We start from the raw sequence: 26,978 nt of genomic DNA on the forward strand, positions 1-26,978 counted from the left end.
GTTGACTGTTGATTCCTGGGGATTTTTCGAGCCAAACAACGCAGCAGTCTGCGGTGTTGCGCCCTCGCATGCGTCCGCAGCGGGACGCGATTGCATGTGCATCATGAAAGATCGGGTAAGTGCGGACACAGGGTACCCTACATGACACCTGGGCAGCGTTGAATATTGGAGAATTAACTTTCTGCTCGGTTACCTGTCAGCGGAGCAGCTCTCTTTCCCAGAAACTCATTGCTCCGAAGTTCAGCTCGACACCGAAGGGAGGTGGATTTCTGGAGGAGCGGGACAAGAGAGAGAACTGAGCGGCAGATCGAAGCCAGATCAGCCAGCCAATAGGGTGATCCCGAAGTCTCGGTAGAAGCGTCCTCTGCCCAAAGCGCTGGATTCTGTCTTTCGAATCGAGAGACGGACCGCATGGCTGGGGTGGACCGTGGGACGGGGAACATGTTCGCACCTTCGCTGGGGTTCGCTGATCGCTCGTCCACTTGTCGTCCAGGATTTAGGTCCTCTTAGCGACTCCACCAGCCCTGATCTCAAGTTCTCAACCGAAGCGGTGACCGACTTTCGATTCGGCGAGTTAGACGCAAGCCTCGTCTGTGGACCAAGACCAGGATCAGCAACCCAATCTGAGCGGCGGATGGGTTTGGTCTGAGCGAACGAGCTCCGAAGGGATTATTGTACGGAGTTCGCGCGACTCGGCGAATTGGGACGTGCGGCGCAGGCCCCAAGCAAATTACGCAGGAGATTCCAAATTCCAAATCAGATCCCAGCAAACTGGAATTATTGTCATCAAAGGAGACGTCTATAGGCTACGTGACATGATTTCTAAAACTGCAGTATGCAAAGTTATTTATCACCCCGATGTCCCATCGCTCGAGCAGCATCCCCTGTTTCTCATCTTCGACGTGTTCCCTCTCCCCAGTCTCTCCTCCATACTCCAAACCCTAACCGTCGGTCCATCACAACGACCTTTCGAACCAACACCCTAACCCTGACTAATACCTCAACAACCTCATGATAATGGGTCTTGGGGAATCGTCCTTGGCACGATCCCAATATGGCAATGCCAACGATGTATACACCGACTTATTGACCTTCTGCTTTGACGACCCTGCCCCCTTTGACCAAGAACGGCCAGTATACGTTGACGCAGAAAACCCCTCCCGCTCTTTCAATGCCCGACAATTCAGAACTCTTGTGCGGACCCTGATTGCTGGGTTGAAGGCCCATCATGTACAGAGGGGCGACTGTGTTTTGGTCCACTTGGGAAATAGTGTAAGTTGGAGCCAAGCTTCTGCATTTCTGCAAGTTGTCCGTGATGTCCGCCTGAAGAATTAAATCCCGCGTTGACTCGACATGTTCCGCTTTTCCGTCGTTTACATGTACACTTGCTTTTTTTTGCTTTTTCTTTTTCTTTTCTTTTTTTCTTCGTCCTCCTTCCGTTTACAGTATACTAAACATGTTGATTTTTCACCCTGGTGCAGATCGTATACCCCGCACTGTTCTTCAGTGTTATCGGCGCCGGCGGTGTGTTCATGGGATCGAACGCACGCAGTCAACCTCAGGAGCTGGAACACATCCTTTCGCTAAGTGAGCCGAAGCTGATCATCACAAACCGCGATGCACTCCCGAACGTCCTCGATGTCTCCACCAACAAGGGTATGCTCCCCAGCCAGGTTTTTGTCCTTGACGAGTCCGCAGCAGAGCAAATCGCACAGCTTGTCGGATCCGGTCCAGTGCCGTACCTTGAGAGTGGAGATGACAACTGTATGAATTTGGCGCATCTTCTTGGATACGGCGAGAACGACTGGATTAGGTTCGACGATGAGATGATCGCAAAATCGACGCCGGCTGCATTGTTCTCCACCAGCGGCACTGGAGGCCTACCAAAGGCAGCGGTCTTGTCGCACCACGCGATAGTATCGCAGCATCTAACACTTGCGTATGATGTACCCTACGAAGTCAGGCGATTAATGTCATTGCCTATGTTCCATCTATTTGGAGCACTTTGGTCACACATTTTCCCGATTCGCTATGGGCAGCCGCTATACATCCTGCCCCGTTTTGAGATCACCCAATATCTCACCTGCATGTACCAGTACCAGATTACGGAAACGTATATGGTCCCCGCAATGATCCATTCCTTCAATCGCTGCAAATTACCAGTCAGCAATTATTTCTCATTCCTCCGATATGTTGCCGTCGCTGGTGCGCCAATTGACGGGGCGTCAGTGCAGCAGTTCCGCGAACATCTTGCACTCGACGCCTATGCGGCCCAGCTTTGGGGAATGACCGAAGTAGGCGTCGTTTTCCAGAGCCGCTACAATGAGGTGACAAACGCAGCCAGTATTGGCCGACTCCTCCCAGGGTACGAAGTCCGCCTTGTCGGCGCCGACGGGAATCTTGTTGCAGGCGACAACAAACCAGGAGAGCTATACGTGCGCGGCTCGGGGTTGCTCACATGCTACAAGAACCGAGAAGAGTCCAAAGATGCGCAGGGCTGGTTCCGCACTGGAGACGTCGCATACGTAAATAATGGGCTCTACTACATCGTCGGACGAACTAAAGAGCTGATCAAAGTTCGAGGGTGAGCTCAGTCCCTCAACTCCACTTCCCAGATTAGTTTCAGGAACTAACACATGGCCAACTACAGATGGCAAGTGGCGCCCGCAGAAGTCGAATCGGTTCTCCTCAAACACCCAGGCATCGACGATGCAGCGGTCACCGGCGTGACCTCCAAGGACGGCAGTACCGAAGTTCCCCGTGCCTTTGTCGTGCGATCCAAGACATTCTCCGGCACGCGCCTTACCGCTGAGGAAGTCTATCTCTTCTGCCGTCGCCAATTGGCCTCCTACAAAGCGCTAGACGGGGGCATTATCTTTGTCGAGGAAATCCCGCGCACGGCCAGCGGGAAGATCCAACGATTCAAGCTCACCCAGATGAACACGTATCGGGAGATCGTCAGCTCCCTGCTAGCAAGGTTTCGTGGTGCTAGCATGCAGAGTGTTGGAATCATGCATGGTGGCAGAATTTCAGTTTGATACGACATCTCACCACCTTTGATTTCCCTCGCTTGTTTCCAACTCCGTGACTATTTATTGATGAATTTTTACGATTGACTGACTGAACATGCACTGGTTATTCAATTGTTGAACTTCGGGAGTTCAGTTCATTCGCTCCTTGGCTGCAATGCATGGCGTTTTCGAGTTTTTGTTCTCTGATCTGTGATCTGTGATTTATTTTTGCTTTTTATTTTCTGTCATAGTTCAGCTGGCGTTGTTTGGTCAAAGCTCGCATTGGGGTTTAAAGTTTCGGGCGGGTATGCGGCATATTTTGCTTTTTGCCTTTTTTTCTTTTTCTGCTTTGCTTTGATTTTGCCCTCCTCTCTGACGGGATTGTTGTGCTTTTTTCCTCATCTCACTCATTTTTTAGCCTGCACTTGACTATTAAGCATTTAGCATTGTGGTCGATTTCACACTCACTTGACACCAGAATACCCATAACGTTATGATTCCGCATCACATCGCATCACATCCTACTGCAGTAAGACTACCGAAAATAGTAGTATACAGATCATCAATAAGACAGCATGCTCCGAAAAGCGTAGGAGCCATCCACGAGCAATTACAACTTTAAATGTGACACCATCCCTAGGGATCCCCCACCAGATAAGTGGCCCTTTCCCTGGATCACATCATTAAGGTACAGCTGTGATGCAGGACAAGGCATGAAAGTCCTCAGTTGCTCGCCCGTCCAAATTATAGAGCTCGGTTTCAAACTCGATGGGCTCAAGTAATGCACCTGACAACCCCCAGCTTGCTCTTGTCTTAATCTGTAACACGCGCTTTGAGAACATCGCTGCAGAGTCATCCTCGCTTAGGTATGAGGGATATGAGCTCCGTCATGTTCTCAATATGAATACGTACCGTCAGACCCATTTAGGCATGTCGTGATTTGCATTGCATATGGAACACGCAGCCAAGGACCTCCACTCCGCCACAGGGACGGGAAAAATCGAGGTGCTTCTCCGACCCGCACACTTTTGAATTGGATTTGGAGGAACCTGGTCCGGCCCACCACTGGATATGCCACAGTGCCACTGCCTGCCTCGGCCTTCAACTCTGTAAAAGACGAAGCCAAAAAAAGCAAGCATGCGATCAGCGCTGGCTGAGTCAGTCCGGGAGACAATTCTTATCTGGTTTATGCTAGCCTCGTCTAGCGCGGGTCTTACTTCCACATTCCGGTATACAGTAGGGTAAAGCACGGATTCAAGTTTTCGAAAGAGTTACTGGGGCTAGAAACTGGATCTTGCGGTCCATCTCTCCACTAACTAGCTTAAAAGAGCGTGGGTTTAGAGATTTGTAGAGAAGGAAGAGGTCTGTGCAAAGTATTGGATTTGGCAGCCGTCATGACGCCGATCAGTCGATCCGGTCCGCACATATGTCCACGTTTTTGTTTTCCTGCCCGTTGCAAACTTGCATCAGGATTCAAGACACCGGAGCAGGCCGGGAATTCAATAGTTACGGTGTCTATTGGGTCCGGAGTTGCGACGAGTAATTGGTCTAAATTTTAGTGCTCAATAGTCGGATCGGTTGATTGGAGATTCTCCACACCCCAGTACTACTTGGAGAACGACTTGGCCGAAGGAATGAACCTTGAAACCTGCGATATTGACTCGCCCTGGGTCATTCAACGTCATGCCTTCGTAGAGTGCTACCGATCGACACGTATTTCTTTCCTTGTCAAAGCTCCACCCGAAATCGGCTGTCATGCCACTGAAAGCCAGGATCGGAATCAGGATCAGGATCAGATCGACCAAAGTGGAGGCCGGGCTGAAGTTGCGATACACCGACAGCTGGGTGTAATCAACGCCACGACGGTGTCTGTTCCGGGATTTCTCGTCTCGATAATTACTCAAGTAATCGATCGACGATGGCAAAGTCCCATTGTCAATAGCCGGACGGTCCAAGCGTCACAGGTAACAGGGCGCCACCCCCCCCTCCCCCCGGTCGATACAGGAAAACACACAAAGGAAAACGCTCCGTGATGATCTCATGAACTGAGCGAGGAGGACGTCAATCCGTCGTATACACTGTGAAAGTACAGCTGGACGTCGGGTGACGTGAGACTTTGAACTAGACTCCAAGATCGACATGTTGAACGGTTCGCAGAATACGTCGCTAGCTATCCTTCCTGAAAGCTCGGGATTGTTGAGCGGTTGGTAGAGATGGGCCTTCCGAGTCGATATCAGAAGTGATGTGATTTTGCCCGGAAAGCTGCAAGGTGCAGGACTGAGTCTCAATGTCGTACGCAAGGTTTGCTGCACATGTAAAAGTTAGTGGGAGACAGTTACTTCCGTAGCATCACGAGGATTAGATATTAGTGCCGTTGAGTCACTGCCATGGCACATGTTGACCTCGATGGTAACCCCTGCTATTTTATTCCAAATACTGCCCACAGCAAACATAACTGCATCTGCGGATTTGAAATACAGTACTTTGAACCCCGAATTCAACATAAACATAGCGGTAACCTCCCACGAGGTCGACTGTCGGCAAATACTCGATGATCATGTATGATTTCTTCCACATCGCTTCCTTTCCAGAATATCCTTGCTCAGATGCACAGAGGACGAAAATGAACCTGGTAGGTTGAATATACCATCGGTGAATGAGATGGTGGTAAGCTTCGTGGTTCCTTGAAGTGGCAGTGTGATGAAATCCGGTCCTGCGCCTGCTGGTTGGCAAACACTTCCCCTCGGCAAAGTGCAATAACAAATAAACAGCCCGGCGTCCAATCAACAGAAGCTACTCACATGAAGTCTCCATACCAATGACCAATACCCGGTCGTCTGAGATTTGTGAAGAAATATGAAGCTGCGCGGAAGGCCTGCGTGGCCCAATATGAGGCGGATACCAGAGTGCCTGTCGAATTCCAAAATTGAGACACTTAGAGAATGCCGTACCCTTTGAACCATACACCGTATGCCAATGGGCCCAGTGCTCCGAGAAAAGCGGCTCCCACAGGAATCTCTAGAATACACCACACCCATAATGTCCCAATAGCCGGTGCTTGACTCATGACCGCGTAGTAAGTGTCCTCGTTGGTTATTCCCATGAGCTTATTCCCGAAAATGACTGCTCCAGACAGAAAGACGACTGTCTTTAGCGACGGTGGGAAGAGCAGCTTGCGCAGAAATGAGAAAGAGAGCTTCTCTGGATGCCACGGGAAGAGCGAAACGGTTTCAGATTCTCCTTGACCCCGGCGAAAAGTAATGATATGTCCGTGAGCAAGGTGGATGAGGAGAGTCAACGTTGGGAACGCGACAAAGCCTGAATTGCGGAAAAGGACGTCGAGTTCAATGCTCTGTGCGTACTGATGGGCCGCCAGATACCCCAATGTCAAATGCAGTACGGTCAGAGGTATGGAGAGCAGCACGGTGTCGATAAAAGGTGAAATGGGGTCGTAGTCATCTATTCCTTCCTCATCGTGTGCAACTTCCTCCGACAGCCGGCCTTTCTTCCCAGTGCCCGGCACATTTGACTGATCGAAAGGGGAAATCTCGCCCGTGTCGGGGTCGATGGCCACATACTTCGTCTCGATACCCTTCTGCGAACCCGAGGAGCCAAGCGTCCCCTCAAGCTGGCCCTGTCTTTCTGCAATCATATCTACCAACGTTCTCCCATTTTTCTGAGTTTTCGAAGGATCATTTTGTGGAGGATGGGCAAGGGGAATCGAGGAAGGATCGAAGGAATCGGATTGCAAAGCGGTAGCTGCAGCCCGGCGCTGCTTTCGGTTTCGTGGAGGGTCCATCTTTATAAAGCTTGGGTCAAATCGTGGTAGATTAAAATTTGTTGATGCGATGGGAGTAAAGATGTTTGTTGATGGTCGTGTTGAGATTCGGACAGAAACCCAGATCGGACATAAGCGGAATTATCCCGCCGGCGCGCCTTGTAGTTCAGGCCTCCTATTAAACCCAAGGCTCAGTCCAAAATATTTAATTCACCGAGGCCGTGCATAGCTATCCAATTCGGTGTTATAAGCGCCATTCTCGGTTGTCATGCCTTATCTACAGGGACATAATGGGAACCGCTGGAGGCCGGACAAACGCTTTGTCATGGGAGATGATGCCATCAGATAAACCCCGCAAGAACAGCGAGCACGTCTCCAATTCCCGCCACTCTTCTACTCTTGTTCCATTATCGCTCGAACAATCCCAATCCAACTCCCATCGACTCAATATGTCTCATCTCGAAGCCGCAAATCTGTATAACGTCAAGGGCCTGGTAACAGTCATAACCGGCGGCGGAAGCGGTACTGGACTTCTCTCCCACCACCTACGCCTACCTACATACATAAAGACTGACAGTATCCATAGGTCTCGGCCGTACAATGGCGCTGACCCTCGCGACAAATGGTGCTTCCAAGGTATTCATCATCGGCCGACGCGAAGACAGTCTACGGGAAACAGTTTCCCTCGGCCCAGCCAACGCGAAAGACACCATAATTCCGGTCCCTGGCGATGTTTCCTCGCAAGAATCTCTCCAGTCCGCGTATGAAACAATCGCGGCCCAAGTGGGACATGTTGACCTCCTAGTCGTCAATTCTGGCATTCTCGGTCCTCCCGCAAGGATCAAGCCCAACGCTGATGGGTCAAATCCCTCTATCCCCGAACTGAAAGACTACCTATGGAGTATACCGATGGCGGAATTTACGAGAGTGTTTGAAGTGAACACAACAGGGGCATATTATACGGCTGTCGCGTTCTTGCCGCTGTTGGAAGCTGCGAATAAGCGACGCCCGGCGCCAGAGAAAAACAGGATCTCTGCGCCATTGTCCCAGATTATCATGACCTCGAGTATTGCTGGCTATTCGAGACGTGTTCCATTTGACTTCGCGTACAATCTTTCCAAGGGGGCTGTAAATCACCTGGTGAAAATTCTCTCGACAATGTTATCGGAATACAGTATCCGGGTCAATGGGATTGCGCCGGGGCTGTACTACTCTGAAATGTCAGCAGACGAAAACTTCAGTGGTAATGACAAGGGGGTATCGGACGGGTCATTCCCACCAACTAAGATTCCGATGACGAGAGCTGGCGGAGAGGAAGATATTGCTGGCTTGATACTTTGGATGGCTGGGGCTTCGGGAGGCTATCTTAATGGGAATATTACGGTGACTGATGGGGGTCGGTTAAGCGTTTTACAATCTTCTTATTAAACTTGCTATAGGATAGATTGGTATAGATAGAAAGATATATATATAGTCATAGATTGATAGGTTATATACGCTTGGAATAACAATTAACGCTGAGGACGCGGGGAAACCATGCTAGGATGTACACATATGCGTGGATAAGTAGTCCAGAATGAGGTGAAATAACCCAACTGTTAGTACGTCGCAGAGAGGCGTTGCACCAGGTATTCCCCAGCGGTAATGCCTGGGTACTTAGCCTTGTTAATATCCGCCCCTTCTCCGTATGTACCGGGGATGGCTTCAATAAACATATCCATATTAGGATTGCAGAAGTATGCGATGCTATATCGCTCCGGATACATCTCGGAGCCATCATCATCCTCGCCATGTACCTTCGGTGGTTCAATGACCCGGTGCTTTGTGCTCTTTATAGTATCATTGGACCATCGGGCCAACAGATCACCTGCATTGACAACCACTGTATCGGTGAACGGAGTGACATCGACAAAAGTCCCCTCCGGGCTACGCGCCTGGAGTCCGCCGCGTTGGTCTTGGAAAAGTAGAGTTATAGAACCGTAGTCGCTGTGTTCCGCCGCGCGGACTTGGCCCGGGTTCATCTTAAAGACGTCCTTGTGGACAGCCGGGTAATGTAAAAGACGCAGGTTGTTATCACCTCGGTCCACATACTCGTCAAAAAAATGAACCGGTAAATTCATTCCCAGCGCAATGGCCTGCATCACCTGGATATGCAGCTCCTTGCACATGGCGAAGAATGAGAGCATCACTTCTTTAAAACCCTTCCCCTCATCGTCTAGATGGTCTGGCCAGCGATTCGGAAGGCCCTCGACGCCCTCGCGCCCGATTTCCATGCTTTCTTTCATATCTGGGATCGCGCGACGATCTGCCGGGTCGGAACGATCGTCGACCGTGCTGAGCTTCTCTCGGCCAGTCCTAACGTAACCACGGTTCGCCTGCGGGGTCGTCCAACCCAGCTTATCCTTCTGCTCCTGGGGTCGGGCGAAGAATGTCGCAGATGACTTGAATACTCGGGTTGTCACGGAGGGCGGAATGCCATGGTCTTTCAGGTAAAGGAAACCTGATGTTTTGAATGCGTCCACGACCGACATGGCAACGGCATGCTTATCAGCTGGGGTTCCGTTTAAGAAGGGTGCGAAGTCGATAATTTGCCATCTTATAAGTTCCCTGATTTGTGACGCATGCAACTAAAAGACACAGTTAGACAATGGATAAACCTACCGGAATCACCAGACCATCCTTCGATACCGTCTCAGAGACGGGTTGGCAGGCCTGGGCGGGCATATTACCTTCCATAATGTACCGAGCAGAATATATTAGTGGATTTGTAGTCACCAATGGATAAAGTTATCAAGATTATGAAGCAAAAAAAGAAAACCCAAAAAGATAAATGTGCTGTGAGAAGAGGAAATGGAGGAGCGGGGAAGAGTCAATAGATCCTAGTTATATCACCACCTGCGAGGCCGGGGCCAGGGATCGCAATGGTTTGAGGCCTAGTCCCTGAAAGTGGCCAGTCGCAGGGAAGATAAAGTAAACGGGGGCGATTGCTATTAGAGGAATAGGATACGTTATCTCTGATAAAAAGAGCAGGCTGGAGATACCGGGAAATGGGACGATGTCACGATGCATGAGGGACTGCATCACAGGAACCCCGCAAAACACTCACTGCATGACCACCCCTCTCCATCTCTTTCTCTTCATTCTCGTCTTACCTCCCATCTGCTTGAACAGTTTTCGAAGATCCAATTCCAATTGTCAACATGCCTCTCGTCATTGATATCCATACCCACGTCTATCCCCCGGCATATATGGAAATGCTCCGGGCACGCAAAACAGTCCCATACGTTCACGACCCATCCAACAATAAAGACCCACGACTGGTCATCCTCTCATCGGACGATGATCCCTCTATACCTATAGACCAACGCGGTCGCCCAGTCGACTCTTCCTACTGGGACATCGAGGTCAAGCTAGCATTCATGCGCCAGCACGGAATCAACTGCAGCGTGATATCCCTCGCAAATCCCTGGCTCGACTTTATCGAACCGAACGAAGCCCAGATGTGGGCGGAGAGAATTAACAATAACCTCGAGGAGACCTGCGCGGGGGTGAACAAGGCCGCTGATATCGGGAATACCCTAACTCTTGATCAGAAGGAGACGCTATTTGCAATGGGTGCTTTACCTCTTAGTGCTCCCAGCTCTGATATTGTCGTCAATGAGATAAAACGGCTCAAGACGCTTCCACATTTGCGAGGCGTGATTATGGGTACGTCCGGGCTAGGTAAAGGGCTGGACGATGCGACACTTGATCCCGTTTGGCAGGCGCTCCAAGATACGGACACGCTGATGTTTCTACACCCGCACTACGGCTTGCCAGATGAAGCCTTTGGGGGCCCCGATGCGACGAGTCGATATGGCCATGTGTTTCCCTTGGCGTTAGGGTTTCCGCTCGAGACAACGATTGCTGTTACGCGGATGCTTCTCTCGTGTGTGTTTGACCGCTTTCCACGGTTGAAGATTCTCCTGGCGCATTCTGGTGGTACTCTTCCTTTCCTTGCGGGGCGTATCGATAGCTGTATCCATCATGAGCGCAAATTTATTTCTGGGGGAGGTGACGTCCAGGGGCCCCAAAGGAGTGTATGGGATGTGCTCAAAACAAATATATATCTGGATGCTGTGGTTTATGGAAAACCTGGCTTAGAGGCGGCGATGGCCGCGTCGGGATCTGATCGTCTTTTCTTCGGTATATCCAACTCTTTGTGTTTGAAATTCGATTTGCTGATCAAAGCATAGGAACCGACCATCCCTTCTTCCCTCCACTCGACTCTAAAGAGGGTGACTGGCCGAGTGTGACGACCAACTACAAGGCGATCCATGCCACGTTTGACACAAATTCTGAGATGGTGGCAGAGGTTTTAGGTGGAAATGCCGCACGCATTCTAGATTTGAAATGATGAATTGCTGAGTATTATTTGGTCTAGCTAATGCAATACATTAAGACAACAACATAAGGAGATAACAGGTGGCATTGCATGCATATAGATATAGCATTACCAGAAGAGAATAACACAGGCCTCATCGTATTATAGGCTATATGCTGCCAGTGCATGAATAATTGTTTTTAATCAGTATATCATCGCATCCCAGGAGCTCCCAGACCTGTTGTATATACCATTCGGGAATTGGCGAGTCGGTAATCTGGTTATCTGGAAGGGATCTCTCTAGTTCAAAATTTCCAGGAGGCTCAGGGCGCTGTAAAGACTGTTCTGATTTCAAGCCTTCACCAAAAACCGCTTGAAAGAGAGTGTTCTGTAGCCTTGCTCTGATGCTGGATTGGACTTGTCCAGAAGGATTTCCTGGTGATACGGAGCTCCGCAAAGCCGGGAAAGTATCAACGGCAGCTAGAGTCCTTTTCAATAGCCAAATTAGGTACTTGGCTTCTGTCTCGGTACCCCCTAATGACTTGCCATCGAATTCGGCATCTATCAGACCGGCAGGGAGTGGCAGTTTGTGAAGGTCAGCTCGAAGATCGGGCTGCAGTTCTAAGTCTTGAAAGACGAATACACATAGAACTTTTCCAGCACGGCTTAACAATACGTACAGTAATCCCTCCAGTAGCCGTTGATGCCTAGGGCAAGTTAGGTCGAGAGATGCGATTATTCGGCCCAGTAATGAAGTCAACATTAGCGCCCCTTCATCCGCTGCGCTCACTTTTGTTCGATTCGACGTCTTTGCTCGTGTCTGGATAGGATACTCTGTTCTAGCTGTAGCGTCCGGCGTTGGTATCGTCTTGCAGTATCTCTTTAGCGTGTTGATGGCTGCTTCGTATAAGCAAACTATATGGTAAATGAGCAGTGCCTCCTCCTGCCTCAAGTCTCCAATATTGGGAAGCTTGGTGAGAGCCAGTATGAGAAGTGTAATAGCAGACTCAATGGTTCGCAGACTCAGACAGAAATGTGACGATTTAGTTTGTGCCAGGGTTTGGTTCTTAGACCTGTCTCTTGGGGTTTCTTGGGGAACTACGCTGACGAGCTCATTCTCACAAGACTTGCATAAAGCAACAGCAGTTCGGATGACGCTCGCAGTATTCCGCTTCTGTAGAGCCTTTTGAAGAAGGTAGAACTGTCTTACAAAAGGACCCGTAGCTTGACGATAAGTTCATTGTCAGTATAAATGATAGCCGATGATGATGTCTACTTACACCCGGAATCGTCCGATCGAGTGGTTAAACCATTATCAAATGCGTCGACTTCTGCAGCAAGTGAGTGTTTCATAGAATGCCGCTGTTTCTTGGGCTGTTTGTCTGTAGGCTGCTTATTGGTGCCCTTGCGCTTCAGCGGCAACTTCACTGCCGATTTCGTCGGAATCTCTTCCCGAGCATGAAATTTTGCGGTAAGTACCTCATTTTGCTCTTCGAGCTCAAAAATGCGGTCTAATAACTTGCTCTGCTCTGCCTCTGATCTCTCGTACGCTTGCCTCCAGAATGAAACGCTGTCAAAGAACTTATCAGGCGAGTGGAATACCTCCGCGGTTTTTGAAGTTTTGATCAACTTTCGGCCCTGCAATATGTAATCTGATGAATTGATCAACTACAAGTCTTGCCAGAGAATTCGAAGACTGGATGCGGCACCTTTGATGTCCACCCCCACTGGTTTCAACTTGACAATAGCCAGAGCGAGGGCTATTTGTTCGGGAGACGGCGAGGAGACGCACTCCATTGCCCTGGATGGATACACTTGGCTCTGAATCAGGCTGAAGAGGGTATTTATGCGGCGGAGCTAAATGAAGAACTGCTTGACGAACCCGAACCTAGGCACCGGAGAGCACGTGGGCACCACAATACACCTCGCCCGACGTCAAGGAATTCGTAAGGCTGGACAGCCAATAGCCCTAAAAATCGTCAAGCAGAACCAGTAGTACCAAACGAAGGACTCTAGTCCATGTTCTGCATCCAATACCTAGTCAATGGTAGGGGAACAGGGCCATCGGGTTCTTTTGCCGTTTGTTGTGGAGGAAGCAATTTGAAATCGAAAAGGAAGGAGCACACCTGGGTGCCGTCCCGATTCAAGCAGCCCATCCAGGTCACTGCTACCATCAGAGAGTTGGGACGTTTATAGGTATCCTAAACGGAGTAAAGTCTTCACGTATGGAGTGCTTCCATAGTAGACATTTGCGTCGTCTCATATACCCTTCATTTGTCTCTAACAGGGTCGATTTTATACTATGTTTATATTGGGCGGGAACAATACTTTTCCTACTGCCCATACCAGAAAAAAAGGGGTGAATCTGCCAACAGTTAGCTCAACGACGCTTCTGGTAGTAAGAATCGTCCTTTTTCGCTATGAGTAGTTTACCGTCATACAAGCGATGCATTAGTAATTGCACTCATCGCATGGGCATGTTTCAAGCGAGAGAATACTGTAGCTTAGGCATAAGCTGCCGAATCCTCCCCCCACAAGATCCACCATCCAGTCCGTGCATGCGATCCACTTCGCGCGCATCTCCAACGTCACCTCTTTCTTCTCTGTTGTGCTCTCGCAGAAACAATGCACGACATGAACCCGCAAACCCTCGTCTCACTCGGCTTTGCAATTGCCGCTATTTTCCTCTTCTGGACTTTATCCTCCACCACCACGTCGCCTTTCGCCCGCACATTCCCGCTGCTGTATAACAAGCGAATATGCTTGTTGATCGCGCACCCCGACGATGAAGCCATGTTCTTTTCGCCGACTCTACTCGCCCTGACGAAGCCAGAACTTGGAAACCACATCAAAATTCTCTGCCTTAGCAGCGGTGCGCAATAATCCCACCAACCCCCTCCTTCTCCCCTCCACCTAGGTGCCCGGAGACTAACGAGGAATCTTTTGTAAAACAGGAGACGCAGACGGCCTCGGGCATATCCGCAGAGACGAACTAACAAAAAGCGCTAAACGCCTCGGGATCCGAAACGATTCAGACGTCCTTGTTCTCGATGACCCGCGGTTCCAGGATAGCATGTCAATTGAGTGGACGAAAGCCGACGTCGCGTCTTTACTTACCGCAACTTTCGCACCAAACAGCACCGCCGGCAGCACAAAGGCCACGCGCAAGAAGAACAAGGACAACCAGTCCGCTCCAACCGCAACGATCGATATTCTTCTCACATTCGATGCAGACGGTATAAGCAATCATTTGAACCACCGCTCGCTGTATCACGGCGCGCGACACTTCCTGGCCACACTCATGAAAGACGCGCCAGGTTATTCATGCCCCGTAACGATGTACACGCTTACAACGACAAATCTACTGCGGAAGTATATAGGGGTATTCGATGCGCCATTTACGATGGCGAAGGGGGTGTTGGATGGGCTTTTTTCGTTCTTCTCTGGGAGGAAGGGCTCAGGGAAGAAGGAGAATTCGCCGTCAAGGATGCTTTTTGTTAGCTCGGTGGGGGAGTGGATGACTGCGCAGTCGGCTATGGTCAAGGCACATAAGAGTCAGATGGTTTGGTTTCGGTGGGGTTGGATTGGGATTGGGAGGTATATGGTTGTTAATGATTTGAGGAGGGAGGGGGTGTGACGGTCTCTTCCTCTCTTGCTGTGGAGGTGGTGACCTACGGTATACCTACGTTGGATGACGTACAGTACATAGATTTACAAAAACATGTGGAACGCGGTTGTATATTTATAATACTCAACAAGTTCATTCTTCTTTACTAGAATGTTCTAAAATTCGCCGCAAACGAATGGGGTCTAGCGAACCGTACAGACTTTGCGAGTTAGGTTTCGCCTAGAATGAAATTGGAGACGTCGGGATTGTGATACAGGTTATGGGGGCTTCTGAATTTGGACCGGGGTATTTTGGTGTACGTCAAACAAAAAGCCACGCAGCGCATCATCAGATGATCAGACACGGACCCTGAGGAGACAATATTACGCCGTATATATCGCATCAGCTCCGCGCAAATAGACAAGTCAAAAGTGTAAAAGAAAAGAAAAGTTCAAAGAATCAGTTGGATTAAATAACAAACTTAGAGAGTGTCGCGTTCGCTTCATCCGGCTCATAGCATTCGTCGTCCTCCTTCTTTGCTTCAGGGCAGGGCCCAAATGTCGCCTTAAGCATTTCATCCTTCTTCTCGCGTGAAATAGACGCCATGTGAGCCCATTGCCACGGCGAGGGTGCTCGGACGTATCCACTCTCAATATCACCATGCATTTTCTCATTGAAATGCTCATCAGGATAGATACCTTCGTCATAATCCAGCGAGTTGGGGTTGGAATCACGATACTGCAGGGGAACGGGCTGGAAAAGCCGCTTGAGCAAAGGAGTTTGGAGATCTTCGGGGCTTATGCTTCTGCGCAATGAAGCCCATATGATATCGTCCTCCAGCTCATTATCATTATCTGGGTCCGGGGTGAAATCGTCGTTGATTGAGGGTCTGCGAACTTGTATAGTTTGTTGGGAGGTCACGCGGGCATTGCCGAAGTCGGTGAGGCCATGGAACTGTATTCTGCCTGTATGTGTCCAGCAGCGCCACGAATCTGGGATAAAGTCTCTCCATTCCTCGATAAACCGTGGTAATAATTGCCGTTCATAAGCTCTCCAGTTGGGTTCAATCCAATCTTGTTTGAAGATAAGGCGACGTACGAGACGCTCGATCATGCTTGTCTGCTGCATGACTTGAAGCCGAAGAACATCGTAGGTGTGAACGGCATCCGCAAATGCTCGTGAGCGTAGAACCCGAGGATCGATATGTTTGCCATCGATGCGGGGGTGTCGTAAGTGCGACTCGACCATTTTCCGCGCAGTTATCTTCTTCCGTCTTGTCTCATCCATGATCTTGTATGCAGCACGCATATGGATTAAAAAAGGTTTCACATGACAAAATAACCATGCAGGTACCGCGAGCTTTGTATGCGTTTCCACTGTTGGTTTCACATTGTGCTCCTTCGTCATCTTATCGAACAAATCTAAGAGGACTCGAGTGTGAAGTGGACCTCCTTGTAGGTACTTCTCGTTGCTTTTGGTATGACGGGATAAAACAAAAGCCCATTCAAACAATTCGGCCCAGACTGAGTCTGGAACTTCTATGTCATAAGACTTGGAAAGATGCTCGACGAGCCGTAGTGCACTGAATATATCATTGTTTGAACCATACGCATGGACTACCGCATAGAGAAGGCGACCCGATGGATATAAAGGCGAGGTGCGTTCGTACTTGGTAACTTCGCTGGGGTAATGTGTCGTGAGTAAGTCAACGTCGACGTTCCAGATGGTTTTCAAAAGATCTCTTAACGCGGTCTTGTGCCCGACACGAGCCGATGCCAGAAGGAGATTTACCATGGTCGTTTCAGTACCTTCGATGCCTGCCTCTGACATCTCGTCAAATATTTCATTCACCTCTTTTCGTACACTCCGTTCTCCAGTTCCAAAGCCCTCAAAACCGCGGTCTCCAAACCTTCGCTTCCTATACGAGTAAGGTAATACACGGAGACGGTATTTCTCTTTACCAGTATAAGCTGAATTCCAAATTTTGGCTTCCATATAGTGGTTGTAACAGTGGATGTCAGGGAGGATGTGGTCCCGCTTCATGGAATGCCAGATGTGATCTGCCATCACCGCGTCGCCCAGAGACCGAGCGCAGTCGAGAAGATGAGAGTATTCAGCAAGGCCTAGAGTAAAACCTGCCGATCGCCGTACTCGAACAATAGACGACAAATTTCTAACAAAATCATTGAAGATCGCGTCCTGGGACTTGAAATTTTTTAGCTCGACGGTGTACGGGTGTAGCGGTCGGTGAATCGCTTTGAAGGGCTCAACAAAATATGCAGGAGAAAGGGAGAGGAATGCTTCCGTAAAGACGCTTTGTGGCATCGTAGCAACTATCTCAGCGTAGCCATAGTTAAGTAGAGCAGCCATTATCTGGTCAGGTTGGCCGCTTTCCAACGTTGAATAGAGTTCCCTTTCCAGGGCTGCCCGGTCAAGGTTGTCCGAACCGGGCGCTTCATGGTCTGGAAGCTTATTGGGAGGTATATTGATTTCCGGCTGAAGATTGCTAACATTGGCCTTTGGAAGGAATCCGGTGCTCCAGGCAGCCAGAGATCCGCCGGTGTTGAACCATCGTGCCAACTGAGGGGCAGACGCTGCAAGAGGACGCAGGCTATGGGGGTGATGACGGATGGAAGGGCGACACGAGGGAAAGAGGAGGTGAGAGGTCAGACCCTCGCAGCGGCCAGCAATCACCCGCATTGAGAACGACTAATAATGCCTAGTAGCAGTACGGGAGCGAAGAAGAGAAGGCAGTTGGGAGAGAGGATAGGAGAAGGCATGGCCAGGGGAGAAGTGAGGAGACGCACCCCCCTGTTCATTATTAGAGCTAATATTATGATTACAGCTGGGCGGGAAATGTAACAGCGCCTTGGGCTCCTCCCTGTCAAGTGCAAGTGTCATGTCATTCATGTCAAAGCGGCCGCTGGGAGTCTGGGGAAACTGAGGGGGCGGTCGCACTAACGCCCTAGGGGTCTTGGCGGGACTAACCTTAGAAAAGTTAGAAGGCCTGCTGCTTTCTTATCCGATTGTTCTGGCGGAATCTTGCTTGTGCAGCCTTTCACCACTCTCCCTTCTTTTAACATCTCCCTCTGCGATAAAATGGCCGACACCGAGGGTGCTGGCACCTCTTCCGTCTCCGAACCGCTGGACCTGGTCCGTCTCTCTCTCGACGAGATTGTGTTCGTCAAGCTGCGGGGTGATCGCGAACTCAAGGGTCGTCTACACGTGGGTCTATTGTCGCGTCCAACCAACTTCAAGCCACCTGTTAATACTCAATTCACTTCTAGGCATATGACAGTCACTGCAATCTGGTCCTGGGCGAGGTTGAGGAGACAATATACGTGGTCGAGGAGGACGAGAACGAGCAGGAGCACATTCGCGTACGTTGATATCCCGCCCTGCTCACTGCGTTTGTCGCGACACTGTGACGAGTACATATTTGTCTAACGTTTATTTTCACTTTTAGACAATAAAAAAGCAAGAAGAAATGCTGTTCGTTCGAGGTGCGTTGCCACCCCCTGTGGCCTTCTGTGGTGTCAACTAATTCAACCAGGTGACTCGGTTGTCTTAATCTCTCCCCAAGCCTGATCAATTCAGTGTTGAGACACAATGGATACAATGAGTCTAGAGTGACAGGCACCAGCTGCGAGTCACGAACCGCAACGAGTCCCCGACTTGACGAGTCATGAGGATGGGGCAACGAATCTGGCGATGGTCCAGGCAAAGTTAGAAGATAATCGGACATGGTCTTCACAGTGTTGATGACTCCCACGCAAGGTTCACCTGAATTTGTGGTGCTCTGGGAGCATAAATCATGTGAACCATAAGGTCTATGGCGATATGTTTCCTTCGGAGGTTAATTATTAGATTATTAGTGAATAAATCACAAAATCTGAAGGCCAAATTGTAGCAACTCACACTCTCGGGCTTTCAGCGGGCAAAATCCTTTGATTGAGTCAGTTTCAGCCACCTTTGCCAGTTGATGTGCGCGTTGTTGTGCCCCAAAGGGCTGGACTTGGTAGGTTATGACTCAAAGACACCGTGACTCGCGGGTGCTATCGATAAAGCTTCCCCATCCTTCCCTGTGTTATTTAACTTGCCTTGTACCTCCGTCTTCTCTACATTCTACAATTACATCCAACCTAAATCAATAAATCATCCACACGTTTTATATTCTGCTTTTAGCTCCTATTCGCGGAGAATGATCGTACGAATACGTGTTTGAATACGCCGTGGGCGACTTTTTATTTCCGACCGTCTTAGTTCAGCACCTATATACACTTCACGCACGAACCATTCCTATACTATCGTACCTATACCTATTTACGGCCCCATTAAATTTTTGCACTAAATACGGATCATGCGATCGGACGCCCTGAAACCGTCTCTCGAGGACCGGCGAAGAGGCGAGCTCGTAAGTTGACTATTTTCCTACTACCCCTCATTCTCGCCCCCGCTGTTAACAATCCACCCTGCGCCAGGCGCTCAGCGAGTTCGCGGAATACGCGGACAAGCAACAGTCACTTCGCGCCACCCAAACAGCACCTCTAGACAATGATATTATCGACAAGCCTGTCGGGCATGAGGATCATGCCGAATTGGAGATACTTGACCAGCTTGGCCTATCCGATGACCCAAAGACAGTCAAGTTGAAGGACCTTCTCCTTAGCCCGGACGATAAGTCCGAGGAGAGCATCAAGGTTCTTGCTGAGATCTTGCAGGACCGCATTGATGAGGGCCATGGGGAGACAATTTTCGACCTCGGAGTTGAAGATGGCGGAGAGTCTATGTCACTCACTCTTGACCAGTGGAACTCGGCGCTACAGCGGCTGCGAGAAGCGGCAACAACCCTTGCTGCACACTGCCGTATCCTTCTAACCTACAACGTTGGCGGACCCGAAGAGACGCGTACTGCGAACGACCGAATAAAAGGTGCATGCGGCAAGGTGCTCATTCGGCAGCCCGCGCAAACGCTAGAGGAAATGGCAGAGATCCGCATGGCAGTCGTGGGCAATGTGGACGCTGGTAAGAGTACCATGCTTGGGGTGCTTGTGAAGGGAGGTCTCGATGATGGGCGAGGTAAAGCTCGAGTGAATCTCTTCCGCCACAAGCATGAAATCGAGAGCGGCCGGACCAGCTCCGTGGGCTTGGAGATCATGGGATTTGATGGCCATGGAGAGATAGTGAGCAGTTCACAGGGACGCAAGCTTTCTTGGGAGGAGGTGGGGAAGCGATCTGCTAAGGTTATCTCGTTCTCTGATCTGGCGGGTCACGAGCGCTACCTACGAACGACCGTCTTCGGCATGCTGAGCAGCAATCCTAACTACTGTCTCCTAATGGTTGCAGCTAATAACGGCCTTATCGGGATGAGCAAAGAGCACCTGGGGATTGCCTTGGCTCTCAATGTGCCCGTCATGGTTATTATCACCAAGATTGATATATGCCCTCCACATATCTTGCAGGAGACTATTTCCCAGTTGACCAAGATCCTCAAGTCTCCTGGTGCTAGGAAGATTCCAATATTTGTCAAGAATATGGAAGAGACCATCAATACTGCAGGGCAATTTGTTTCTCAACGGATATGTCCCATCTTTCAAGTCTCTAATGTCACTGGAGAGAACTTGGAACTTGTCCGGACATTCCTGAATATTCTTCCCTACCGCGGGCATTACAATCCCGATGCGCCTTTCGAGTTTTTGATTAACGACACATTCTCTGTTCCTCATGTCGGCACAGTCGTGTCTGGGGTAGCAAAATCAGGAGTGATTCATGCAGGTGATACCGTGCTTGTTGGCCCTGACTCTCTCGGCCAATTCACAACAACTACGATCAAGTCTATTGAACGGAAACGTATCCAAGTAAATGCTTGTTTTGCCGGACAATCTGGATCATTTGCACTGAAGCGTGTCCGGCGGAAGGAAGTCCGGAAAGGCATGGTTGTGCTGAAGAAATTGGACCAACCCCCCAAAGTTTTCCGGGAGTTCGTTGCAGAAGGTTTGCTCATTTATGACTACTGTTAGATCTTTACTGACTTGGGAATAGTCCTTATTCTGTCGCATGCAACGACTATCAAGCCTCGGTATCAAGCCATGCTTCATGTCGGGGCAGTGAGCCAAACCTGCTCTGTCATTGATATTGATCGTCCTTTCATCCGGACCGGTGACCGTGCCCTGGTTGCGTTCCGCTTCATGCAGCGACCTGAGTTTCTCGCCACTGGAGATCGAGTGCTGTTCCGAGAGGGAAAGACCAAGGGATTAGGCATTGTTAAAAGCGTCGGCTATGATCCAAGCAATCCATTGAACGCCGAGGTGAGGAAGGAGTATGAGCGGAAAGAAAAGCGTTGATTACGGTTGAGCCATTTTCATCTAGACTTTCTTTACAGTTCGGCTTCTACACACTTTGCTCTCTGATCCAGATCTCCCTCTACGTCCTTGTTTGCGAGTAGATTTATTTTGATCGTTTTCGTTTATTGCCCGAAATTTTGCTTTCCATGCATTCAGGCTGGCCTGCGTTTGGTGTACGATCCTGTCCCTGAGCGAATCAGTTATTTAAAGCTATCTTCATGTCAAACATTACTAGAATATCAATGCACGTGGATAATAGAACCTCAATAGAGACAATGTGTTGCTTCTTTTCCATATATTATAGGTCAGGAGCTTTGTATAGAAGCTGATACCCAACTTCCAAACACAAGACAATTACGAACAATTTTTACTATTCATAGACATCCCCGACTTGTCTATCAGATGAAACAGACAACCTGCCCAACAAGACAACTGATACGTACACCTTGGCCAGCGATTGGAAGTTGTTGGGGATATCGGTAACAAACCAACATGCACCGCCACTTTTATGATGTAATAAATGTGGCGTCAGGTGTGGCTGGTGTATTCCACCGTTCGAAAGAACAAGCATGTGCTGGCGCTGGGCTGGTATGACGTCTCTGCAAGGGCTGATCTTCAGGGTTGAGAACTTGAGACATTTATTTATTACCGCTGTCCCGTCCAATTTTTGTGTCTGCTCTATTTCAGATAAATATCAGGTTTACTGTACATATTAATACATACAGGGAGAGCATATTGCTTTTTTTATTTTCTAATAATTGTGATACGCATTTCCGGGTTGAGTTGATCGCGACAACATGTCCGCTCTTTTCTCCTTCGTCGGGAAAAAGATTCTTGCAGAGTCTGCGAGGAATCATTTTGGGTCAGAGGTGAATTTACCACGGCACTGTTTTGTTTGCATTGTAACTAACAGGATTTGCTTTCTAGGATCCCTACTTCGAAGAAGTCCCGGCATCGCGTTTAGGCCGAGCATTTGGCAAGAAAACGCAGAAAAGACGCAAGGCGATTCCGCCCGGTCTCTCTGAGAATGATAGCAAAGTCCTTACGCGCGTTAAGCGACGAGCATATAGACTGGACCTCTGCCTTTTCAGTCTTTGCGGTATTAGATTCGGATGGGGAAGTGTTATTGGTATATTCCCTTTGTAAGCGCACATTCCAGAACCTTGCAAGATTTACTCTGACCACATTCTAGCATTGGAGACGCAGCCGATGCCATGTTGGCGTTGATGGTGTTGAAAACCTGCGAGGGTATCGATGGAGGGCTTCCGGGTCGACTTCGAATGCAGATGATGATCAATATTATTATTGACTTCATCGTCGGACTTGTGCCGTTCGTTGGAGATATAGCAGACGCTGCATACAAGTGCAACACGCGAAATGCCGTTGTTCTTGAGAAATATTTGCGGGAAAAGGGTGCCCGTAAAGTCGCAAGGCAAGAACGGCAGCATGGAACCGACGTTGATCCAAGCTTGCCAAGCGAATTTGACCGATACGATTCTGAGGCTGGTGATGGTTCGCGGAACACGAAGCGTGGGAACGACTCAGTTCGCCGGCAAAAGTCAAAGTCTCGCAAGGGCCGTGGCGACAGGTCTGCGGTTCCGGAAGCAGATCTTGAGAGCGGAAACCTGGACAACCCTCCAGCCCGGGGATGATTCCCCTGGTTCGGGCTATATTCGCCATGCACCTAGGTGGGACTTTCAGCATATAATGAATGTAATTTTGGTAGTTCTGTATTTTTCAACATTGAGCACAAAAATTTAGTGCCGAATCAGCTTAGTTCTGGACGAGAGCGTTCGCAAGCATAACAGAAATTATTCGATGAATGTTCCTCGGAAAGAATGAATTGAGATTGATTGGTCGACCCTTCAGGATTGCAAATAACAGTGTCACATAGTACACATCTTGATCCATCAGTGGGCATTCGCGACGCCTGAAGCTTATTCGCTGTCCTCGTTACGTTGGACATGACACCGGGATACTTGGCACCCTGGGACGAAACGTAGCGCATCATTAATTGGTCAATGGACAGGTTCTTCGTGAGAATGTTATCCGAGAGAGGGGCGTCCGGGATTATTAGTCCAGCGAGTTCCGGAAAAAAATTGGCATAGTTCTGCAATTCTGCGGTAAACAAGTCCCGCAACGGAAAGTTGAATTCGATCCCGAATGGGGACGGTCCGTCAGACACCTGCCACGTTAAGGACGAGCCGCGCCCTTTGGAGACATTAGCTAGTGTCTTGGCAGCCAGTCGGTCATCCGAGTCTCCCCATATAATTCCAACGCAGTTTATATCCTTCGCAAAGGCGATGATAAGTCTATTGAGTAGGATGGAATCGACATCAGCGATGGAAGTAGGTGAAGTAATAGATGCACGAAACGCATCAAGGCGTTCTTTCGGAGGTCGCGAGGTATCATCTGCGAAACTTTGCCCAGCATATTCAACTAAAATGCGGTCCAAGCCTGGTACATATTCGAAAACACTATGGAGAGGAAGACAGGTGAACGAGGCCAAAGGGAAACGGCGCTGGAGCAACTCAAAGGCTTCATCTTGCAGCACACTGGACGAGGAAATACTGGACGGTTCAACAATGAGAACATGGAGTCCAAATGCCTGAGGACCGCGTGGCTTCGAAAGCTGTTCTTCGACTTGTGCATGAACCATGTTCAATAGGACCGACGAAGAGAGACCACAAGACAGAGGCAGAAGCACTGGGCATGGCCCGGTCCTCGGTAAGTCCTTCCGGAGACGATACTTCTCCATCCGCCTAAAGGCCTTGTATCCCACGAATTGTATATAGCAGTCCCTAGTGGGGAGCAATATGATTAGAAAGGCGTAAAAATCGCGTTTGAAAGAATGGGAAACCAACCTGCAAAGCGAGCGGCGCCGAATAGTTAGAACGGCGTCCGCATCCTTACAGTCCATGCAAGGATCCGACAACTGTTTTCCGGGCATTTTGCGATCTTCACTGAATTGTGAATAAATGTTGCAGAAGTGATGGTGGGGGAGATTTTCCCCGAGGCAGAATTTAACTGACGGCGACACTGAAACAGCAGAAATAGAAGGCGGTCGGAGTTTGAGCTCGATGATCGTTATTATGCTGGGCGGGCTCTCAAGGTGCGGCCTGTCAACCTTACACGCGGCATCTCCGGACTACTGTCACAGCTCCATCCCTCGGCGAGTGCTGCGTAACTTTGAATAAGTCTTTGAGTTCCCTGAAACTTCGTTCTTGCATGGTTCATTCCTGCAATTTTCTATGACCATACGCCTCAACTAGACTTTCTTTTGCTCTTCAGGAGCTCGGTATTGTAGCTCCAACTGTGAGGTCGAGATGAGAAGCTGGATTCGGGCGCTTGGGCTATCTGCCTTATTGGCAGGACTAACCCTTGCAAATGAAGCGGAATTGGTACGTCAATTGGATCCCTATCTATGTGCCCGGCGCTCAGTTTTAACGTGTCGGTCGCAGACGCAAGACGCCTCCAAACGGTTACAATGCTCGGGCATGTATAGTCGCAAGGCTTGGGGCGGAAATACCGACCCATTCATCCTGACCAAGTTCGCAAAACTACCAACCGATGGCGATTTTGATCCTATTGTTAGTCTTTTGATTTTCGAATGGAGTGACGAACCTTTGATTGGAAGACGTATATCCGACGATCCCGAGGTATGCGACACATTTTCCCAGCTGCTGAGAAAGGCTATTTGACTCATCTTTATATTTCAGGACTACAAATCGATTTGCGACCAAGGCAGCGTGCAAGAGGGATTATGTACCTCCGGCCAACTTGGTTCCTTCCTTCTCGCCCCGAATGCCAGCGATGCCTCTCAATTCCATATACTCTCGCAAGGAGTACATCTTAAAAACCCCGAAGCCATCAACTATCCCATAAAGAAGACAGGATACTATTGTGTGAGCACATATGGCTATTCCGGTGACGATTATAGGGGCGTGGTGGAGTTCAGGAATGCGTACGGCGAGCTTCCAGCCGCGCAGATCCCGAAACTACCATTCTATGGGGGCCTGACAATCGTTTACGCCGTGGTTGGCTTGTCAGTTTCATCCCACGTCTTCATCTGTTCAGGACTAGACTAACCGTTCACAGGTACTGGGCCTTCCTATACGTTCAAAACCGCCATGATATCTGTATGTTTCCCGATACGACCGACACGCATTCGCTAACGAACTTTTAGTACCCGTGCAAAACTACATCACTGCTATCTTGGTGTTCTTGATTCTAGAGCAGTTGATGACTTGGGGCTTCTACGGTACGTCGGACCTTTGCATATCCTTGGCACGCGCACTCCTAACGTCCGCCAGACTATCAAAACCGACACGGATTAAATGTTGGAGCAAAAGTACTGATGGTTATTGTTTCTGTCCTCAACGCGATTCGCACCTCCTTTTCGTTTTTCCTGCTTCTTATTGTCTGTATGGGCTATGGTGTGGTCAAGCCTTCATTGGGTCGAACAATGGTATATGTTCGCATTCTCGCCATCACGCACTTTGTATTCGCCATGGTTTATGCTATCGCCAGCTTATCCATTACGCCTGAAGCTGCGGGCATCCTCATTCTATTTATTGAACTCCCTCTTGCCGCAACATTGACTGCATTCTACGTGTGGACTTTGAGTTCACTGAATGCAACTATGAAAGACCTGATCGACAGAAAGCAGAAGACCAAGGCGATGATGTATAAGAAGCTATGGTGGTGCCTCCTTGGGAGCATTATCGTGCTATTTGGCTTCATTTTCATCAATGCTCTTGCATTCGCTAGCCGTAGCGAGGCCGATTTCTTGCCCGAGCACTGGAAGAGTCGTTGGTTTGTATTGGATGGATGGCTCAGCATTGTCTATTTTGTCGATCTGGCATTCATTGCCTATTTGTGGCGTCCCACTGCCAACAACCGGCGATTTGCGATGAGTGACGAGGTAAGTCGTACATGAAACTACGCCAGTGATTCGGTATTGATGCTAACACGATATGCAGCTCGCTCAAGATGATGATGGCTTCGAGATTCGATCTTTCAATGGAGCTTTGGATGAAGAGGACGCCCTTGGTGGCTTGGATGAAAATTCTCCTCATGAACAGCGTCGTGACCTATCACCAGTACCTCCCAAGCCTGTTCCTTCCGCCGCACGAACTCGGGAATCCCTGGACGCAATGGATTCTGAGACGATCTTCGCCGTTGGTGACGATCCCGATAAATGGACCGATGACGAGGACTCGCCGCGTAACTCTACCGAAAGGAAGGCACTCACAAAAGATGTGGATTAAACAATGCCGTATTCTTCCTTTCTGGGGACAACTGTCCCAACGAACCGTGGCTGCCAGTCGCACCTTTTTTGTGTATTGATAACAAGCTCCGAAGGGTTCACTTTTCGGGTCACCCACTGAGGACAATCGGAGAACAGGTTCTTGGATCTTAACTGTATTCGACTTTTGGAAGGCATATGGCGGCGTTATGAATCGGATGTTTACAGCTTTTATTTTTCTATTTTCTAACGTGCTATTTAATATGTTAAGTCTGATTTGGCGACGAGGGATGAACACCTTTACGTTGTACAATCCACACAATATTTCCTTGTCAGCACTAATGGCATATGAGAAAAAGTTGTATACAAAATGAAGAAAAAATATGGTATATAACGGTTTGTATTTCAAATGTTAGCGGGCGTGTTTAGTTGCCTGGTAGGGCTACAGTCGTCGGCCAGCCTACGCCCATGAGTTTCCGCCCGCCAAAAAATCTCCCCGCATTCACCAAAACACTACAAAGTGGCACGACACACCATGCGGGGCAACCCTCCCACCATAGAAGAGCCGCAGGGGACAGTGGTGTCAAGCTACGACCCAAATCCTCCAAACCAGGACCCAGAATCCCC

General features: G+C 49.3%; 13 protein-coding genes across 13 annotated transcripts; 8 read left to right on the plus strand and 5 right to left on the minus strand.

Annotated features, from left to right (window-relative positions):
- Positions 1-1,274: 1,274 nt before the first annotated feature.
- On the plus strand, positions 1,275-3,330 carry afeA (adenylate-forming enzyme AfeA). Its single transcript, XM_040849730.1, has 2 exons — positions 1,275-2,584; positions 2,651-3,330. The coding sequence occupies exons 1-2, from the start codon at positions 1,533-1,535 to the stop codon at positions 3,036-3,038; spliced, it is 1,440 nt and encodes a 479-aa protein (XP_040705729.1). The 5' UTR covers positions 1,275-1,532; the 3' UTR covers positions 3,039-3,330.
- Positions 3,331-5,946: 2,616 nt separating this feature from the next.
- Positions 5,947-6,810, minus strand: ASPSYDRAFT_144467 (uncharacterized protein; the record flags this gene model as incomplete). Its single annotated transcript, XM_040841430.1, has 1 exon — positions 5,947-6,810. One exon carries the CDS (start codon positions 6,808-6,810, stop codon positions 5,947-5,949), a length of 864 nt encoding a protein of 287 aa, XP_040705730.1.
- A 428-nt stretch (positions 6,811-7,238) lies between these two features.
- On the plus strand, positions 7,239-8,217 carry ASPSYDRAFT_54873 (SDR family NAD(P)-dependent oxidoreductase; the record flags this gene model as incomplete). The annotated part of the gene is made up of 2 exons (XM_040848930.1): positions 7,239-7,311; positions 7,376-8,217. 2 exons carry the CDS (start codon positions 7,239-7,241, stop codon positions 8,215-8,217), a joined length of 915 nt encoding a protein of 304 aa, XP_040705731.1.
- A 170-nt stretch (positions 8,218-8,387) lies between these two features.
- ASPSYDRAFT_195020 (isopenicillin N synthase family dioxygenase) lies at positions 8,388-9,525 on the minus strand (the record flags this gene model as incomplete). The annotated part of the gene is made up of 2 exons (XM_040843705.1): positions 8,388-9,416; positions 9,451-9,525. 2 exons carry the CDS (start codon positions 9,523-9,525, stop codon positions 8,388-8,390), a joined length of 1,104 nt encoding a protein of 367 aa, XP_040705732.1.
- Positions 9,526-9,658: 133 nt separating this feature from the next.
- Positions 9,659-11,338, plus strand: ASPSYDRAFT_40485 (amidohydrolase family protein). Its single transcript, XM_040846094.1, has 2 exons — positions 9,659-10,974; positions 11,025-11,338. Exons 1-2 carry the CDS (start codon positions 9,990-9,992, stop codon positions 11,183-11,185), a joined length of 1,146 nt encoding a protein of 381 aa, XP_040705733.1. The 5' UTR covers positions 9,659-9,989; the 3' UTR covers positions 11,186-11,338.
- On the minus strand, positions 11,173-13,310 carry ASPSYDRAFT_596345 (uncharacterized protein). Its single transcript, XM_040849732.1, has 3 exons — positions 12,862-13,310; positions 12,433-12,804; positions 11,173-12,376 (listed from the first exon to the last, which is right to left on the minus strand). The coding sequence occupies exons 1-3, from the start codon at positions 12,947-12,949 to the stop codon at positions 11,322-11,324; spliced, it is 1,515 nt and encodes a 504-aa protein (XP_040705734.1). The 5' UTR covers positions 12,950-13,310; the 3' UTR covers positions 11,173-11,321.
- A 476-nt stretch (positions 13,311-13,786) lies between these two features.
- ASPSYDRAFT_144858 (PIG-L family deacetylase) lies at positions 13,787-14,789 on the plus strand (the record flags this gene model as incomplete). The annotated part of the gene is made up of 2 exons (XM_040841477.1): positions 13,787-14,024; positions 14,107-14,789. 2 exons carry the CDS (start codon positions 13,787-13,789, stop codon positions 14,787-14,789), a joined length of 921 nt encoding a protein of 306 aa, XP_040705735.1.
- Positions 14,790-15,482: 693 nt separating this feature from the next.
- ASPSYDRAFT_97984 (uncharacterized protein) lies at positions 15,483-17,192 on the minus strand (the record flags this gene model as incomplete). The annotated part of the gene is made up of 1 exon (XM_040853249.1): positions 15,483-17,192. A coding segment is annotated over one exon (1,710 nt), but the record flags the coding sequence as incomplete, so codon positions are not given.
- A 600-nt stretch (positions 17,193-17,792) lies between these two features.
- ASPSYDRAFT_40490 (U4/U6-U5 snRNP complex subunit LSM3) lies at positions 17,793-18,841 on the plus strand. Its single transcript, XM_040846096.1, has 4 exons — positions 17,793-17,984; positions 18,047-18,139; positions 18,226-18,262; positions 18,313-18,841. Exons 1-4 carry the CDS (start codon positions 17,859-17,861, stop codon positions 18,345-18,347), a joined length of 291 nt encoding a protein of 96 aa, XP_040705737.1. The 5' UTR covers positions 17,793-17,858; the 3' UTR covers positions 18,348-18,841.
- Positions 18,705-21,440, plus strand: ASPSYDRAFT_40491 (putative GTP binding protein (GTPBP1)). The gene is made up of 3 exons (XM_040846097.1): positions 18,705-19,173; positions 19,241-20,753; positions 20,802-21,440. The coding sequence occupies exons 1-3, from the start codon at positions 19,120-19,122 to the stop codon at positions 21,101-21,103; spliced, it is 1,869 nt and encodes a 622-aa protein (XP_040705738.1). The 5' UTR covers positions 18,705-19,119; the 3' UTR covers positions 21,104-21,440.
- A 460-nt stretch (positions 21,441-21,900) lies between these two features.
- On the plus strand, positions 21,901-22,593 carry ASPSYDRAFT_103462 (DUF4112 domain-containing protein; the record flags this gene model as incomplete). The annotated part of the gene is made up of 3 exons (XM_040839782.1): positions 21,901-21,972; positions 22,031-22,245; positions 22,296-22,593. Coding segments are annotated over 3 exons (585 nt in total), but the record flags the coding sequence as incomplete, so codon positions are not given.
- Positions 22,594-22,871: 278 nt separating this feature from the next.
- Positions 22,872-24,053, minus strand: ASPSYDRAFT_144804 (uncharacterized protein; the record flags this gene model as incomplete). The annotated part of the gene is made up of 2 exons (XM_040841468.1): positions 22,872-23,904; positions 23,968-24,053. The coding sequence occupies 2 exons, from the start codon at positions 24,051-24,053 to the stop codon at positions 22,872-22,874; spliced, it is 1,119 nt and encodes a 372-aa protein (XP_040705740.1).
- Positions 24,054-24,423: 370 nt separating this feature from the next.
- Positions 24,424-26,630, plus strand: ASPSYDRAFT_1166560 (putative integral membrane protein (Ptm1)). The gene is made up of 7 exons (XM_040840182.1): positions 24,424-24,504; positions 24,565-24,762; positions 24,823-25,148; positions 25,202-25,242; positions 25,290-25,364; positions 25,417-26,027; positions 26,086-26,630. The coding sequence occupies exons 1-7, from the start codon at positions 24,430-24,432 to the stop codon at positions 26,371-26,373; spliced, it is 1,614 nt and encodes a 537-aa protein (XP_040705741.1). The 5' UTR covers positions 24,424-24,429; the 3' UTR covers positions 26,374-26,630.
- The last annotated feature ends 348 nt before the right edge of the window (positions 26,631-26,978 follow it).

The sequence above is a fragment of the Aspergillus sydowii genome, assembly GCF_001890705.1.
Source record: "Aspergillus sydowii CBS 593.65 unplaced genomic scaffold ASPSYscaffold_2, whole genome shotgun sequence".
Lineage (NCBI taxonomy): Eukaryota > Fungi > Ascomycota > Eurotiomycetes > Eurotiales > Aspergillaceae > Aspergillus > Aspergillus sydowii.